General features: G+C 37.3%; 1 protein-coding gene across 4 annotated transcripts; it reads left to right on the forward strand.

The window, feature by feature from the left end:
• Window positions 1-3,310: 3,310 nt before the first annotated feature.
• Window positions 3,311-17,740, forward strand: RB195_008779 (uncharacterized protein; the record flags this gene model as incomplete). 4 transcript variants are annotated; one of them, XM_064195444.1, is made up of 10 exons in its annotated part: window positions 3,311-3,376; window positions 10,956-11,150; window positions 12,525-12,701; window positions 14,849-15,078; window positions 15,150-15,251; window positions 15,327-15,459; window positions 16,232-16,384; window positions 16,544-16,659; window positions 16,776-16,917; window positions 17,714-17,740. In XM_064195444.1, the coding sequence occupies 10 exons, from the start codon at window positions 3,311-3,313 to the stop codon at window positions 17,738-17,740; spliced, it is 1,341 nt and encodes a 446-aa protein (XP_064046587.1). The 4 variants fall into 4 exon arrangements, with proteins under 4 accessions (XP_064046587.1, XP_064046588.1, XP_064046589.1 ...); XM_064195443.1 differs by lacking the exon at window positions 12,525-12,701; XM_064195442.1 differs by lacking the exon at window positions 12,525-12,701 and having other exon boundaries at window positions 15,153-15,251.
• Window positions 17,741-18,231: the final 491 nt, after the last annotated feature.

Genomic DNA, 18,231 nt, shown 5'->3' on the forward strand with positions numbered 1-18,231 from the left:
AACACCAGATGGATACGATCAATCCCACGTCGATGACGTGTCGATGCCGATGCGGGATAAGCGGGAGCAACGTTCGCGTAAGCGCGCCAGCAAGATCGAGATACGTGCGGAGCGCGCGCGCGACCTTGCTGCGCGCGATGAATGACCGTTGACACGAATTCATGAAAGTGCAATCAAGAGGATCATACTATCTTCTTATTTCCATGCGTTTTTCAATAAACTAAACATTAATCCACTTTTCATCGGAATTCACTCGTCATTATTCATTCAGAATCGATAGAATAATTCCAATAATCCTCGTGTACTTCCAGAACTGCCATTCAGCCATTCATTCGTTGCATTTGAGCCATTCATTGCAACATTCATCCTTTTTTTTTCGTTTTTTTTCTTCGTTTTTCGTTATGCGAAGCAAACCCAGTACAAAAATTATACAGTCAATAGTCTTTACTACCACTAACATTTTCAATTTCGTCAAATTCGCCAAAGCCTTTAAAAGCAGAGAAACTTTTTGTTGATTGTTATATTATAATTATATTCATGCATACTGTTATTTTATTGCTGTTATGTTTATATTATTATTTATAGTAAATATTCCTGCAAGTCCTATATGGAACCCACCGACGAAAATTACACAAAAATTTACAGATATGCAAGCTACGTGCAGCACCGTACCTAGTCCCAAGGAAAGTCCAAAGCGTAGCTTGCAACTGTTAAACACCTACTAGGAACAGGATCAGGAACTGATCAGTTTACCCGGTCTGATCAATTTAACCGACAAAACAACTCATTACACCTTAAGGATTAGCGAAATAAAATTGCATAAAGTGGATTTTGAATTGCTTATGCGGATGTAAAAAATTCCCTCATTACATAATTTCTCCCTTAACTTAATTTGTGTGTTTTCAATCAGTCATTCTTATGGGTGTAAAAAGTTGCTTTGTTGGACAAATTAGTCATTTCGCTGCTACTATTATAGTATTAATATTATTATGTGCTACTATTATAATTATTTTCTGTATTCGTAAGGGGTTTTTTCCTCGTTTCACTCGAATATAACTTTGACTAACCATAACAACTTTTACGAACAATACCAACTAATGGATAGAACAAAATATCGAAAATTCCCACGATTTCTGTTTTTCAAGTCAGAACTTCTTATTGTATAGCGTGTATATTCACACGCTTTGTATGGAATTAGGATTACTGGTATGTTTACTGTCACGTAGCAATAGTTAGGATTATAGTGAGTACTACGATGTTACGGTTTACAATTATTATTATTATTAAGTATCGGGGATTTCATAGAGAGAAAATAATCATAATAAAAAAAAATTATAGGGAAACCTGGGAATCATAATTATTATTTTAAAAAAATAGAAAGAAAATAGAGAAAAGAATTATTGGTAAGGGGCTAATTACGTTTTTATAAGAGACCACATCCCAAGCCAAGCTTGGTGTGCTTAGCTCCGCAAGCGTGACTGCATGGGGTTTCCACTACGCGATCAAATTACTCCTCTAACGCTAATCTTAAGGTTAATGAACGAATTTGAGGATGTAGTGAAGTGGTAGGAGGTCGGCTCGGCTACGACGGCACAATCGATCGCATGAAACTGCCTTTTGTCAGCGAAGCCAGCGTTTTCTCCGGCGGGTCAGGATGCACACACGCATCCATAATAGTGGTCTAATGCAGTAGAATAATAGAAAAATAGATTAGTGTACGGCTGAATATTAGAAAAGTGGCCTAGAATATAGCAAAGACTTCCGTGCCGCCTCTACCCTTAGACGGAAGGAGTAGAATACAGAATAGGAAGTGGAGAATAAGTAGGAATAATAGGTGCTATTCACTCCCGAGGCTCTTCAGTAAGGAAGAGTGATCAGAATGTGGAATTGATATAGAGCCTGTCATTTAAAGTCAGTTAGGGCGTCAAAAAACGATCAATATATGAGTAAGTGCTAGGTCAAGGAGATCATAAAAACAGACTAGATAGAAGCGCGTTAGAAAATGTTTCAAAACTACGTATTCTATATAGTTCAGGATAGTTATAAATGATATGTTTGTTATTAATAAAGCATTTAAAAATAGCCTGAATAATAATGTTCTTGTCGTATATTTTAAAGTACTCAGAAGCTTGAACATGATCTCTAGTCTGTCTATAAAATCAGAATAAAAACTACAATTCGTAGATCCATTTCCATAAACCTTAAGCGATTCTGAACTGAGCCTGGATATGTCGAGGTCATCCCAAAGTGGTTAATCAGCGCCAAACACTATCCTTCTACTACTAATTATTTATTTATTAGGATAATTATAATTTAATTAGGACACGAATCGTATATGACCATGTTCTAGATTGTTTCTCACCTACTTTTCTAGTATTTTCACTTTTTTTGTTCAACAACGAAAATATTCCAATCAATATTGGAGTCAGCAAGATAGTCATTAGTCTTCGTTGTTTGATTTGATGGTTTTTTTAGATTGTTGATTCTTTTGCCCTGAGATTCAGGTTGCTGTGAATTGAAATGTTGACGTCCGTAGAAGGAGACGTATATGTAGGACAAGCTAACACCCATTCTAATATACGTAGTATATAAAATTTATTATTTATTGTGTTTTTATTATATTTTATTATGTTCTGTGTTGTATATACAACCGTTTTTACATTTATTTCATATCATATATTATATTATTATATTTTATATGTATATATTAAATTGTATCGTATTACCTAATATATATAAAGTAAATAAATTGTAAATAATAATTAAAAATGTATAAAATAAATAAATTATATAAAATATATAATGAATAATAATAAATATAAATATAATAATATATATAAAACTCGTAAAGATTCTGCAAGCTCACGCTAGCTCGTTGATCATGTTATGATCCTCCTCCTTTCCACTCATTTATTTATTTGATTTTTTATTTTATTAAAATATTAATGCTACTACTTTTACTATTTTTCTTTTTTTTTTAATTTTCTTAACATATTTACGTTATTGTTTTTATTATATTTTTTTTGTTTTTTATTGATTCTTTTTACATTCATCCTGAACCTTTCTCCAAATGTTCCGCTGACTATAATTTCGAGTTAATGCGAAAGTGGGTGGATAGCTATGACAACTACATATCCTGAAAGGATCGTTCTCATGATATTGTTTGCAATGAGCACCGAAAATGAGAAGTATTGATTTTTTCTCGTATTTCATCCACGGGTTAACCTTACTCCGTTCGTTCAATGCTCTTATTCTACCAATTAGTTGATACCTGGCTGCTCCATATGTTCTTTAAAGTTCTTTCTTCCAGATGAGCTGCATTCCACTTCCACTTCCGCCAATTCCACCACAATTACCAGAAATACCGAAACAAAAGGTGAGAAGCATTTAATCATGGAAAAAAATATTGAATTAGGGAAAAGATTGGGAAAGAAAAGAATTTATTAATCATTTAATTAGGAAGGAAATTATTGAACTAAGGATAGGATCAGCAACATGGTTTTTTTTCGAAACCCCGTCTCATTCTCTTTTTTCTTCTTCTTCTTTCTCTATCTCCCTTGGAAAACTCCCACGGTGAATTAGAGTGATATACATCTAAATGTTAAGGCTGGACATTTTTCAGTACACTATAGTATATAAAATATGTATCAGACGAATATTCTTTTTTATATTTCTAGCAAATATTTGATCAGTTGGAAATTTTCAATTTTTTTCAAACATTCAAATATTTTCCAAAAAGGAAAAAAGCGCTTTTTCTGAAACTGAATATTTGGAAACATATAATAATATACACCTTCACACACAAACACATTCTGCCCTTCGCCGTAACCTGATCGAATCGTCGCGATCGCTCGGCTGAACATGTTTGGATTCAGCTATCTACTCTTACTTCAGCTGCCAGTCTGCCTATTTTTTTCATAATTTTTTCATCATACTGTCTGTTTTCATTTTTTGCACTTCATTGATCCAGAGGTTATCCACTTTTCTCTTTCCTCTCTTCTTTTCCTGATATTCCTTGAAAATCTTCGAAAGAATGTGCTGTACCAACATTTTTCATCCGGTTTATTTACAGTTGACCATGCAGGTTCATTATTATTTATATTTTTAACATATTATTACTTATATTTTTAACAGTGAACAAAGAATACACGTCAGACAAGCAAAAGGAATTATAGACTTTAAAAATTCCTATTAAACAAACAAAATAACAAAAAAAAACAGCAAATAATAAAAAAACAATTTTAAAAAAACCAAAAGCTTTGATTTCTTTGTCGCATTCTCCGATTGTCCTTTTGTGCAAATATGTACTTTTTGTTAGTCTGTTCGTTCACCCATGACTATCCATGTATCTCCTCTTCTCATCTACAGATCTCTCTCTATCGCCTCCTTCTCCTCATTCATTATCCTGCAAATATTCATTATCTATTTATCCTAAAAAAATATTCGTCCATCTCAGCGCTCTCAATTTTGATGTGACTATAAATCTGCCTGAACAGCGATCTACTCTGTACTTTGTATATACATATAATGACGTAATTTGTAATAACACTTTGTATAATTATCTCCATTCCTGTCAATTATGTCAATTTCCCTGTTCATTTTACTAATTTCTTAATATATGTTCTCTTTGTCCGTCTATCTATCTGTTCCCTGTCTTAATCCTTGTCGTCTACGCTCAGATTTATTTTCACATTCATTTTTCACTCATTAGATCAGCTTCACACATAGTGGCGGGAAAAAAAGTTCAACAAATTCCTGCTCTTCCAGGTTTTCCTCGGACTTTTCATTTTCTTTTCGTTAGATTGAGTACATATAATGGAAAGTGATATACGGGAAAACAACTCCTTGTTTTTTAAAAAAGCTAAAATTTCTGAAAAAATGTACAATTTTAGACTTATTGAAAATAGCGACGTTAAAAGTTTAGCAATTTTTTTAACTCTTGTATTATTAGCTGTATTCTCTTCTCACCTTCTCTTTTGTCCTTTTATCCTGTCTTACATTTTATCCACGAATTTTTTTTTTTATTTATACACGCGTAAGAAGCTAAAATTTGCTCCAAATGTCCAATGAGTGCTCATCAGACCCGTTTGTTCGGATACAAAGAAGAAAAAAGTCGCTCTTCGATATAATATCGCGTTCTGGATTTGAGAAAAGGACGTCGCGTGAGAATTTTCTATCTTTTGTGGCAGGAGAATGATCTATCAACTCACCACAGAATGTGCTGTAAAGCGCCAACCCTGCTACATAAAACTTAGGCGAAATTCTAGTGAGCTTTGTTCACTTATGGGTTTTTTTTAAATAACTAGATAATTCTCACATAAGTACTGTTACTAGAATTAGTCAATGTTCCGAGAAGTGGAAAACCTTCGCGAGGATTTCTGGAAGTGATCGACCAGAGAAAATTCTTGAAAGATTTGATATCAATGTTCAGAGACCAAAGAAAAGTCCCGGAAGTCCCGGAAGTCTTTGAGAACTGGTAGAAGTGCACATTTAACCAGTCCATGTTCAAGATCTGGCTAAATTTTTCGGATATTTCCACCAGGTCTCTTCCAGGTCCAACGTCGTTCATTTCATTTCACTCATTCATTCATTCATTCATTCATTCACATCAGGAATTGAATATTTAGAAACAAGAGTAGCAAGAGAAAGCAATAGTAACGCAAAAAAAAAGCACAAGAACTGAAAAATTACTAAACTTTTGTATTTTAATTCTTACTTTATTTTATACACTTATTTTCACTATCATTTTTATTGCATTTCTTATTTTATTTTGGTTTTATTACTATTTATATTTTTAACAAATCTGAAACTGCACATTTTCTTCTCTGCAATTTTTGCACCTTTTAACAGAGTTGTACTTCTTACGCCGCCCTTCAATTATATATACTAAATTTTATGGAAATAAGACGAAAAATCAGAGCAAAAATTCGAAGAGAGAAAAAAATGTTAAGCATTTCTGAATGTTATTTGAAGAATATAACGAAGCACATCCCTTATTCTTTGTGTTTTCTTCATTATTATCCTGACGTTTTTTTTCCTCCGGGATATTTCATAAATGCGGTTGTTAGCAGGGTTGGGAAAAATTTCGGCTGCTAGTTTACGGTCGATGGTTACGCCACTGCGTATATGTATGTCCTTCTATAGAAGACACCGTTTTATTTGATCAATTTATTCACCTTTCGAAAAAAAAATTACCATATTTTTTGTACTTAATAATATTAATATAATTAATATTAATAATTAAGTAATATTATACTTAATAATATTTATGCAATTAAATATCTTCACAGGTGGAGTATTCGTATACGGGATCGTAGATTATGGAGAGGAGGGTGATTCTGTCCATTTCTTTCTTATTCCCGTAAAAAACGGCCCGGAAGATGCGGCGCGTGCGCAAGGCTGGCGCGCTCCAATCGAACTCGTTGTAGAAAATAGCGCGCCGGAACGCTCGAAGCCGTATCTTCCTGGCCGTTTTTCACGGCAATTAGGAAGAAATGGACGGGATCACCCCTCTCTCCGTAATCTACGATCCCGTACACGAATACTCCACCTGAGATCCGTGTACCACCTCAGATTCCTGGGGTGATGCCTTTAATTATGCACTTATTTCTCAATTTGTCCGCCTAAGTGGCTGTTTGTTCGACGCCTCCCCTGACCACGTCTGCGTGGTCTTTGTTCAACGTTTACGCGTTTTGCTGTTATACTAGGTGCTTAGCTGAGGAATTTTCTGATTACCTACGCGGATAGAGAGACAGGTATCACCATGGAAACAATCACTTCTCGTCGTTATACACACATATCCCTTTATATTATTGTCTTTTCAACAACGACAACGATTTTCACATTTCAACATCAACACCTAGAATTATTATTCCCTTCAGCAATATAACTATTCCAGAGAGTGATAGAGAAAAAAGATATCTCTCTATAAAATTCTTCTTGAATTAATATCTTATCTAATATGTAGTAGTGAAAAACCAATGAAGTATTTGATTTGAGCAAATTTTTATCGCAAATATTTGGTGAGTTCGTCTAATTTGTGTATGTGTGTGTGTGTACATCATTTGGTATCGTCTGTGCAAATGCACAACTCATTATTTTTTTTTTCAAACTTCAAACATCCTAACCAGTAGTTAGGCCATTTTTTCGTGTCAGATGTATGTGTACACCAAATTTATAGAAATTACTGCAAATTTGAGAGATTTTTTTTTAAATTCAATTATTCGATTTCCAATTTCTTTTTCTAATTTCTTAATCCCTGAAATTTTCCTCAATGTCGAAGATAATAGATGTTTTCCGATAATTACACTTACTGGCAATTTTTAGTAGAAGTAGAAATGGTAGAAGTTCAAGACAAAGAGAATAAAAAGAAAAAATGGCAGAAAAATAGAGAGAGGAGGCTTCCAATCGTTTTGTTGCTGCGGTAGAACGGAAACCAATTATTTAAAATAAGGAAATTTGTGAAAATATGTAATAAGCGGATAACTAAAGGCCTTCACAACTTTTTTCCTGTTTCTCACGTGCTTCAAGCGACGTAAGCGGCGGGGTTGCGGAGGAGGGTCCCGTCACGCAAATGTCCCACTGTAGATTCGTCTTTCGTAGACAACTGCGACAATGGGACGCAAAGCGAACGCGACGCGCAGATTTCTGACTGAACTATTATATATTTTTGAAACTTCTGCACTTGTGTTTACGCATTAAAACTCGTCCCAACTTTTAACGATTGCTATTCCGAATCTTATCATCGCGGCTAGTTGCCTACATTAATGAGAAAACAATTCGAACATGGTACTTCTCATTTCCATCATCTGCATCTTCTCAATGGTTGTAGTTAGTGATTTATTGAGTAGTTTCTTTTTTTCGTTTCCGCTAGCGACAACTACTGTAAACTGCCACCTTTCCCATTCGCTGCGCTATCGTTGCTATGAAACGCTAAACAAGTTGATGTGATAGTGTGTAGACATGACTGTGCGGATATTTTGACGGCGATACCGTATCCATTGAAGTAATGCAGAAATGTAATATGAACCGAACGTTTCTGATCTCCAATATTTCTGATTCACAGAAATTCCAGCGCTACTTTCTGTCGCTACTAGCGCCCAAAAAAAAAGACCTAGAGACAGATTGTGAGCTTCTATTCAGCGGATAGTACAATTTGGAGAGCGATGAATATTTCAGATGAGTATTCGAAAAAAAAATTCATTCGAGACCCCGTGTCCCATATGATATATCCAGCTGGATAAATGCGCCCTGACGGATAGATAGGCGTGGATTGGAAACATTACCACCCAAGTAAAAATTTGCCCGTGAATAAATGAATTTTCGCAGCGAAAATATACAACTACTCGTTCTAGCGTCGGAAATATTTGTCCAACAAGGAAGTAGGTCCCGCAAGGAAGTATAATTGCACCGAGTTTGCGTCAACACACCAGTTAACTGCTATTGGATGGCAGGAATGGAAAAAGTGGAACGACTGGAAATTGTTTCATTTCCATCGTATTCACCTTCTTAGTGATATGAATATAGTGGATTCGGGCTCAAGAATGGATTCGAAATGTTGTCACCTCGGATTTAGCTGCAGCAAGTGGGTGAACATCGACAAAAAGATTTAGTTTCCCGCCTGGTTAGAGTTCACGTGGACTACCAGAGGATATCAGCGTAAAAGAAAGCACATCTATGAAAATCCGCACGAGAACGAAGCGTGAAAGCAGGGCAAAGAGCCGCCGATATCGTTGGGGGACATTTTTCATGAAGCAAGCAGCTAAATCAACTGAACCAATGTCGAATATAATTCACGCTAGGAACTAGACCAGCATGTAGAGAAATAGTACCAGAAATGGATGATCTATTGATGTTATGATCCACCTCATAGGTCAAAAAACATGTCACAACAGAAAGTCATCAACTAGGAGTATGATTATCTTCAATTGCAAATGAGTTGCATTAGATCTATTGTCAACTTTATATCCTTAACTTTATAACTTTATAACTTTATATCTGGATTTCTTTTGGTCTTAAATCTGTTGAATTGTCCTGATAAGATCGGAAATATCCTGCAGTATTTCTCGAAATACGATCTAAGGGATCATCGTTTGCTGCAATTGGACTACAAAGATCAGAAAGGTCCCACCTCGATTGCAGCCGCTATCTCCACAGTGCCCACCGCAAGCGCAGCCGTTTTGGGATCTGCGTCAGGCTTTAAGTCCTCCCTGCTGGACCGACGCTTGCGTACTTTTGGAGCAATGCGTGACGTTTTCGGTCATACTGTAGAATACTGCTCCATAGTGAATGTTACCGCTTGAGAGGTATTTATAGTTTCTTTCAAGAGTCGGCTCCGCGCAGCCTCGCAAAACGACGCAAGCGGTTCGCGCGCGGTGAGAAGGGTGTGATCATTCTCTTCGTGTCGTTTGCCGCAGAAACTCCTCAATTGCTCACCATTCATAGTCATTACTTGACGCGGCAAAATTATGAAAACAATTTTGCACAATACTTCATGTATCATGTATCGGAATTTGCGCAGCGACTGTATCAGCGCTCGCATTTTTGGATGCAAATTTAAACTTTACTTTAGATCTACAATTCAAGGCAGAGATCAAAGATCATAAAATTTTTGGGGTCTGAATCTCTCGTGGACAATATAGGTTTTGGCGTGGAAATTAAAAGTTTGAATGTGATCCCGCTCAATTTCCCTTTATCGTCGAGAAGAACCGCGTGGGAACCTCTTTAATTCCTACGAGATACGTTAGGACGCACCACCTTTCTGCACGCTCCGGCTCCTTCAGCATCCTGTTCATTTGTTTTAGTCGAGTAGAGTGGTGAGAAAATCTCGTTGATTTCCGATTGTTTGCTCGTGGATGCAGTGGACAAATGGCCGACAAAGCTAGGCTGGCGTTTTCTAAGGCAACTCGTAGAAATAAAGGCAGCTTCCCACGCCATTTCTTAGGACGATTAGGGGGATATGAGCATGGACACGCTCATATTTGTAATCTACACACCAAACTCTATATTGTCCACGAGAGATTCAAACATTAAAAATCTCATGATATGCTGGGTTTATGTTTTCTGTAAGATTGGATTCTAGCGAAGTATAAACGCGGCAAAGCGGCAACCATGTACACATCACAGTGGTGTGGCAGCTGAAAGGGCAGTAAGCGTATTAACTAATCAAGAAACATACTCGATATGTAATTAGGCATTGAGACGTGAAGTCAACACCAATTATAACCAGATCATCCATCACCGGACAGGGTTAGTAATATTCCATTCAATGGCATGAAACACTCTCTCACTGGTGGTCACGTGCTTAACATAGATCTCCATAATGTTTCAAAAATTATAAACAAAACTGTATTGAAATCCCATTTCTGATTTTGAAAAAATAATAATTTTCATGGAAACCACAGTCAATTTTATATGTAAATCATAGGAATTTATTGGGAAAAAAAAGTACGGATCTAAAGCCAATGTACTTCAAAACAACGACATTTTGGTCCTACAGGGACTTGCATCGAAAAAATCATCTTCATATTCACGGATTATTTGCGAGTGCAAATGTCCGACCACCAATAAAATTTGCATATGCATCGAATTATAATCAACGGTAGTTAATTCTAGGTAACATATTGTTGGAATTTCATTTTACAGTTATGTATCTATATATGTATATGTATATATATATTTATATACATCAATCAATCGATATCAATTCTATGGTCCAATTTCAATGTTGTCCGTATAGTCAATGTGTACAGTTTGTCAATATATAATACATATGTATGGATTTTCTAACAATCGACCGCTGTTGATACGGGTTATCGATCGGTTAGCGGCGCCAAAATGCGAAACGAACGGGCATCGGGCAGCGCTGATGAGCCCATCTTGTGCCTGTTGCACTTTTTCTTTAACTTGAATTTTAAAATTACAATCGAATCATCTCATAATTCCGCTTTTTGAAGGGAATGTGTGAAGAAATCAGCTACGATGAAATCTATATGCCAAGTGAAATGGATGGAAATAGTAGCGGGAATCGAACACGGCCGCAAAGTGTGGAGCAGACGGAGCCGGACACACAACAAGCAACCGCCGAAAATGACGAAAAAGAACCGGGAGAGGTTACGGACGAGAAATCGACAACACATCCACCGAAAGAGGTATAATTTACGGTTACAGTTTTTTCGTTCAACACACGAATTATTTTTGTAACAGAACTGGAGCTTTGTACTTCTCTTTGTTTGTTTATTTGTTTGTTTCCGTTATGTTAACATCCTCGTTCTGAAGAAGAATGTGAGATGGTAACTCGAAAAGGGGTTTTTTCTTTTCTCCTGAAATTTCGCTCGCTATTAATTGACGGTACTCGATGACGAATTCTGCCGTAATTCTTCGCTCTGAATTCTTACACACACGTGATTTTTTGTGGACAAATTGAATTGTTGTTTTGTATACGAATATTTCCGGAAACGTCACATATAATTCTAAAAATTGACCAGCTTCGCATGCATAGACACTTCTTGAAAATCCATCGAAGTACGGCCAATCCTGGAATTTGAAAAAGAATTGTTCAGATCGAAATCTGTCATGTTTAAGAACAAAAATAGGATCATGAATTGAAGGATTCAGTTAGAAATTATTCCGCGCGTACCCAACAAACGATGTCAATCCCCTATTCTTTTTTTCGAACTACTCTCTTATTTATTTGAATCATTATTTATTCTGTTACACATCTACCCAACACTGTTCTCATCATTTGCAGCTTTAATCCAGAAATAATCCTAGTCCTACAAAGAAGAACCTCTGTCCATGATGTCTGATTATCGATGTGAAGAATACAAAACGATGATATGTTGCTGTTTATTCTCGGCAAATTTTGCGATCAATAACATGAATTGTGGCGCTGACATAGCTCAAAATCGAGAGAAACACTGCATTAACGTTTACATCGTGGTATCAACACCATCTGCTGCACTTTAAATCGACATCGAAAAGATTAATTTCATATCGATTGGTCCTCTGATTTTCACACACCAGTTAGTCGCACAGGCAGCGATATATCGTTGAGTTTCTTTCAACTAATCATCTTTATGCGGCGTTTTGGCAAGACTTTCGAAGAAATGCCCATCTTAGGGGTAAAGTGTAGTTGGGATCATCCGCATCTATTTATTGTTAATTTCTGTTGTTTATTTTATTGCACTCATCATACGTCACGGAATGCTAGAAGTCTAAAGGAGCACAGCTGCGAGTTCTACTCGAGGGATCTTCGAAATACATACGGAATCCAGTATTTCCTCGAAAATCAGGACATTCCGGAGATAACGATGAGCCGAAAGACGACTGGAAAAAATGACTTAAGATAGTCTGCAGTGCTCCAGACGCGATCGCTGCTAGACGCTGAGTCCTTTAATGGTGAACCCTGGAAAAGATCGATGATATAGGGGAGTCGTTCCAGTGTGCGCAGAGGTTTTGCTTTGAGGCGGTCGACAAAGTTGGAGGAAAGCCCCACTTTTTTCTCTTCGTAGCAGACAAGGTAGAGATTATCGTTGGCGCCGCCCGTTTCTGCCGCCGTCGTCTCTGATGCGAATTGTCGTCGCGGACAGCGACGAGTGCATATCAGTACGGCAAAGCAGCCAGCGCAGCCGTTCAACAGCAGTAAACCCAGCTGCCAATCTTCCCAATTATCGATCGTCGACGATCGATCACTATTGATGGTTAGCTTATTTTATGACGTTTGGTTGTTTAATGTCTCTATACATTATCTTTTTTTGCATAGTTGCATTTTCCCTCCTTTCTTTCCATCCTCAATTTCGATTCTATTTTCTACCACATGCGAGGCATAACGAATTCTTCCCATCTCCAAAAGTTATCCATTGTTCATGTTTCCGAGTTATTCATGGTTCATGTTACCTGTCCTATGTAGCACTTAGTGAGTTTCAGCCCAGTTCTAGTGTTTACCCACCTTTCGATAGCTCTAACGTATCAGTTTCGAGGAAAATGTGGTTGGGGGAGGGAGGGAGGGGGCCTAAGCATTAGTCTTAGATCCTCTAGGACTAATGCTTAGGCCTTAGGGGCCCGATGGATTTAATTATCTATTGCGAGGAATAAGGGAGCCACTGTGTGCCCCCGTCACCCTCCCCAACTACATTTACCCTCAGTTTCCGTTGCATTAAACACTTTATCAAAACTTGTCTATTAATTGCAATGCAAACCCTCTTGAACCAATTAAACACCCTTTACCTCGTCTATTTCGAAATCTTCCTTTCAAAATCCAGGCGAATCGTCGATAATGGAGGATAAAAATAAAAAGATGGATAGTTAGCTCAGTTTCAGTACGTTTTCCTCGATTGATTTCGACTAGAGCTATTTTTTTTATCCCTACAGGCTCTCTCGTTTGCTGGCGAAATTCTGTGGCTGGGTGATTTCATTGCGGATGCTTTTGTTTGTATTGTTACCTTTGCTATAAAATCCGTTTAGGAGCTTGAACCAACATATATATTCTTCTTGATCCTTTCAAATTCTATTATTCAAACTAAGAAGCTTTCGGTTATCTTTAGTTGTAATAGGGATGAAGCCAAAAAATTCTGTGGAAACGTATTTTTTTTAAAGTAATACGGGCATTTGAAACCCATTATCTCCCACAAATTGTCATAGACCTTGAAAAGACGAGTAGTCAATAGCCCAACGATTTTTCATGTTTATCAAACATGTGTTATTATTATACGTCCCTAATACCATCATTCGCTCTCTGAAAAACTAGGCTTCAGACAGGTTGTTCGCGCACACTTTCATTTTTTCGATTTCTATCCGTTAAGATTAGTTGTCGATCATAGGTGGTAATTTTTGCGCCCCATTATTAAAACGCCTCCAAAGCAAGAGGTTTTTTTTTTTTAAATAAGAACACGAGATAAAAGCGTCCAACCTCTTCATTTTTTTCCTATGCTTTTTCGGCTCGTTATAACTTCGTTTTTTAATAACGTTGAAAGCAAATTTAAATTCAGTTCAATTAGTTATCTGAACGTTGAACCATGTCTTAGTTTGAATTTTGTAAAGGCATTAGCTTGTCGTGTTTCTTTCAGCCGCGTTCACATCCTCGTGATGGTAATAGGTGCTAGATATCTGCTAGTCAGAAATTTGACCATCGTGAGAGTTGAGAATTGTTGCAGCTTTCTCCATTGATTTATAGTTAGCCCATTCCTCGGCGATAACTACGTTGCTTGTGTAATTAAATATAGCGCAATGATTTTGTTTCACCCTATCCTACGTCTACTCTTCGACACAAGTTCATTTCGCATGCGATCGATTCATCCTACATCGTATCTAACCTCTCGCGTCGATTTGAACTATTATTTAAAATATTCCCATCGCATTATTTCATTGTTTTTCGCAGTTATAAAGCTATTCTGAAACTATTCATCGTAGATATGCTTAACACATTACCATACTAACAAAACGCTAATTTTAGTGCAGTTTGAAGTTCAATCGAATATTTCTATGTTTTATATTATCACTATGCCCTATCTCATAAATGACATTTATTGTTCGACAGTATTTAAGAAAATTCTCACACTAGAAGGTTTGTTTTGTCTCTGCTGGATAATGGGTAGCTCAGTTACTCAGGAATTGGATTTAATTAAGAGTTGTTCGACGAATAACACTAATGAAAGCCGCGCTCAGCAGCACAAGCTTATTTGCTTTGTCACAATCGATTTCGACGTACTAGATGGTATCTTATAACGAGTAGATGAATTACTTAATCGCTGGAAATGCTCGTCTCTGAGGCGATAAGTTTGTTGGAATAATCAATTCCTAGATATCTTATGCCAAAATCATCAAAATTTGTGTGCAAGATTTCTTTCAGATCGTTGAAGATGTGATGCGTCACGTAGAGAACGCACTGTCGAAGGAAAGAGACAAGAAAACGGAGTCGAACACTCCACGTCAGTCTGAGTCGTCAGAAAACGACAAAGAACGCAAAGAAAAGGATAAGAAGGACCGGTCACCAGGTAAATCAAGTAAACGACGAAAGGCAACGAGATCGAGCCCAACGTATAGTGATAGCGGCTCATCGCGTAGCAGTAAAAGTCGTAGGTACGCTATTGATAGATTATTTTTCCATATAATGAGATGTTTTTACGAGAATACGAAATCATCGCTTCTAGTAGGTCACCACGACGATCACGGCGAAAGCGAAGACGTTCACCGTCGAAGAAACGTGCGCGGAGCTCAAGCTCATCTAGCCGCGGGACGTACGATGATTTCGAGTGAGTGCAACAGTTGACTAATTTTTTTTTTTTTGATTTCTTGACCGCATTGACTTAGCCCAGTTATAATTCTAGTTTCGTTCTACCGGAAGATGAATGTCCATTCGCGTGTAGGCAATGTCATCGCGGTTTCTACACTATAAAAGAATTAGCCGAACACGAAGTTCGTGCTCATGACATGAAAATACCATGTGCACATTGTGACAAGGTTCGTTTTTTTTTCTTTTTGCATTCAAGGCTTGTTAATGCTTCATCTCCGGTAGCAAATCCTTTAAAAATTTTTTGTTCCTCTACTTTCCTTCATTTCATATAATATCTATTGTCGGGTCAAAACTGCATGAAGCACGGTGCAGTTGCGAAGATGACGGTTGGAATCAACGCGGGACCATCGCGAACTGCAACGGTGTTGGTTATTCCCCTTCTCGATTCTAACCGCCTTGATCCACCGCACTGGTTCGCGCGCAACTGCATCGTGTTTCATATTGTTTTGACCCTACCACTTATTATTAAAGGGCCAGTTGTTCATCTGGTAAAAGGATCACTCATAATATGGCAGGTATCGATGAGTTTAGACAAAATTAAACTAAAGTAGTGCTCTTGTTATCCAACAAAATTTTTCGGCTACTGTTTAAGTCGGAGAAAATTCAAACCCAGTGATAGGCAAGGGCACTTTACACAGAATGATCGTTTGGCTAGGCCTAAACGAAGGTAGGCAGAAATTAAAGAGGCCTGCAAGAATGATTTGAGAGATATTGAAAAGAGCAGCGCAGAAATAGACTGTTTTTGCATAGTGCAAATGAATGAAAATCTCAATGGGGTTCCTAGATTTGGGTAAGGAAACGAAAGGGCTAAGCAGATGTAGTGAGAAATAAAGAACCAATAGTAACGAAAGGAATGAATACAATGCTATGAGCTTGCGATGTCTTTGTCTTAGTCTTTTGACATGGGTCTCCAATTTACAAATGAGTTATTCGTTTCAGAACGCTGTTTCTATCACAAAGTTGGCAGCTCATATGCTTTTTCGTCATCCATCAATGGAAGTTGTTTGTTATTACTGTGACCAAAAGTTTGGTGGTCCTGCCGATAGGCTTGACAAACCAGCATGGGACGATTTCCGAGGCCACGTTTATAAGGTATATATTTGTGGTTCTTACTATTTCCACTTAGTTTGATTTTTATTTTCTTGAATACGCCCTTAAACAGATTATGTCTACTCCGTTTTGCTTACACTATGGATACTACCTTATTTCACTGTTTGAAAGTGTTTTGCTTATCAATGTTTATCTTTTTAGGAAATTTTGAAAAAGAAAATGTATGAACACTCTTCGAGGGCCAGTGGCGCTTCAAGTGATGCAGTGGCGTTACGAGGCGTCGGTAGATGCCCGCATGGTGCTGCTGTGAAGTGCAAGTAGGGTTGCAAACATTACCGTTTTTTTTCCTAGCTTTTATGTCTTTGTACTATCCAATCTTTGATTACCAACCAATGATGTTATGCTAGTGAAAGGAATTGATATTTTTTGACAGAAATTTCCCGAATTGTCCTGGAGCAAAGTGCATTTATTCCCATGGACAATGTCGGTACGACATCACATGCAATAAATCGACGTGTCCGTTTGACCACACTAACCGACCACGTGTATGTATGGCATGCTTAAATGATATGAAGGTGAGTTGTTTAATTACACTTTTATATGCTTTTCTGCAAGAACTGGCTAAGTGTCATGACTCTTTTCTTTTTACCGCCATGTGAGGTTTTGTTGTTTGCCTTTTTCTTACTGTGCTCAGTTTTCCTTGTAGAAACATTTGAACTAATTTTGTAGCAACCTGAACTCGCTGAGTCAGCTTAGCACCAAATAAGTCCTGTTAATAGTATTTAAATAGTACGATAATGTCAACATTTAGTAAACAGTTGTTCGCATAAAAGTCATAAGTCTGTAAGCAGTCCTCTTAAAGTACACAAGTGAAAACAGAAGATTTCCATGGTATAGGCCACCTGTAATGTCCTGAAGCTTGGTGAATGGAAAATATTTAATCGAATTTGAATGTTTAGAAGTATCTTGTGAGTATTATAAGTCAGAAATGAGAGCCTAGTGTGAAAAAAGTGGATGGAGAAAAGTTCCCGAGTTACCTATTCCACCTAGCGTGGAAATCTGTAAATTACACAGACCCTTTTCTAGAGAACCTAACTTAGCTTATATTTCGGAGTTAATTACGAGATTGGGAAGAAACGGAATCTTTCCTCACCACTTATCAGAAGTCCTGAGGCGTTGCTTAGTGTTCTATTTCCAAAGAAACTAAATTGCTTGCGTACAATTTGCTAGCGCGAGTTTTTGCTCTAGCAATCATGTCTAAGGAAAACGCGGGTTCGGTGGTTATAATCAGACATTTATTCGCCTTGTAGCTGCAAATTTTTGTTCACGAGTGAATTTTTGTGAACATTCTGCATTGATTTTTCAATTTAGAACGATCGACACCGACGGCGGTATTAATCGATAAAGATGTAGTATTTCAACTACGATTGTCATTCTTTTGTTTATAACAGGAAGTGTATTATGTTTGAAGAATATGTTCACTGAGTGATCTCTTTGTGAAATATTTATATATGTATTGTGTATGCAACATATAGATATTAATAGGTAAGATCGCCTTGTGTTCTACGATTTCGTTATGATAGCACGTGGTTGGTTCGTAATTAGTTCTAGTTCATTGTCAGTGTGTCACATACAATCATAGACGGGCTGCATTCGTCGGATTTGCGATTTACTGTGATTTGTGAAATTTTTCCCCTGTGGGGGTGCCGGCTGTCCTCTCTCTCGTCTCCACCGACCGTTACAGCTTTTATGTAGACAACGCAAGACTGCAAATGTGTCACTAAGACTACAGCTAACACTAGTCCGTATAGAATATCCGTGAATTTGTGATGATTGGGTCACAAACGACATGTCACATCGATCTACTTCGTTTCAAAACTCCTATAGAT

Source organism: Necator americanus, chromosome III (genome assembly GCF_031761385.1).
Source record: "Necator americanus strain Aroian chromosome III, whole genome shotgun sequence".
Lineage (NCBI taxonomy): Eukaryota > Metazoa > Nematoda > Chromadorea > Rhabditida > Ancylostomatidae > Necator > Necator americanus.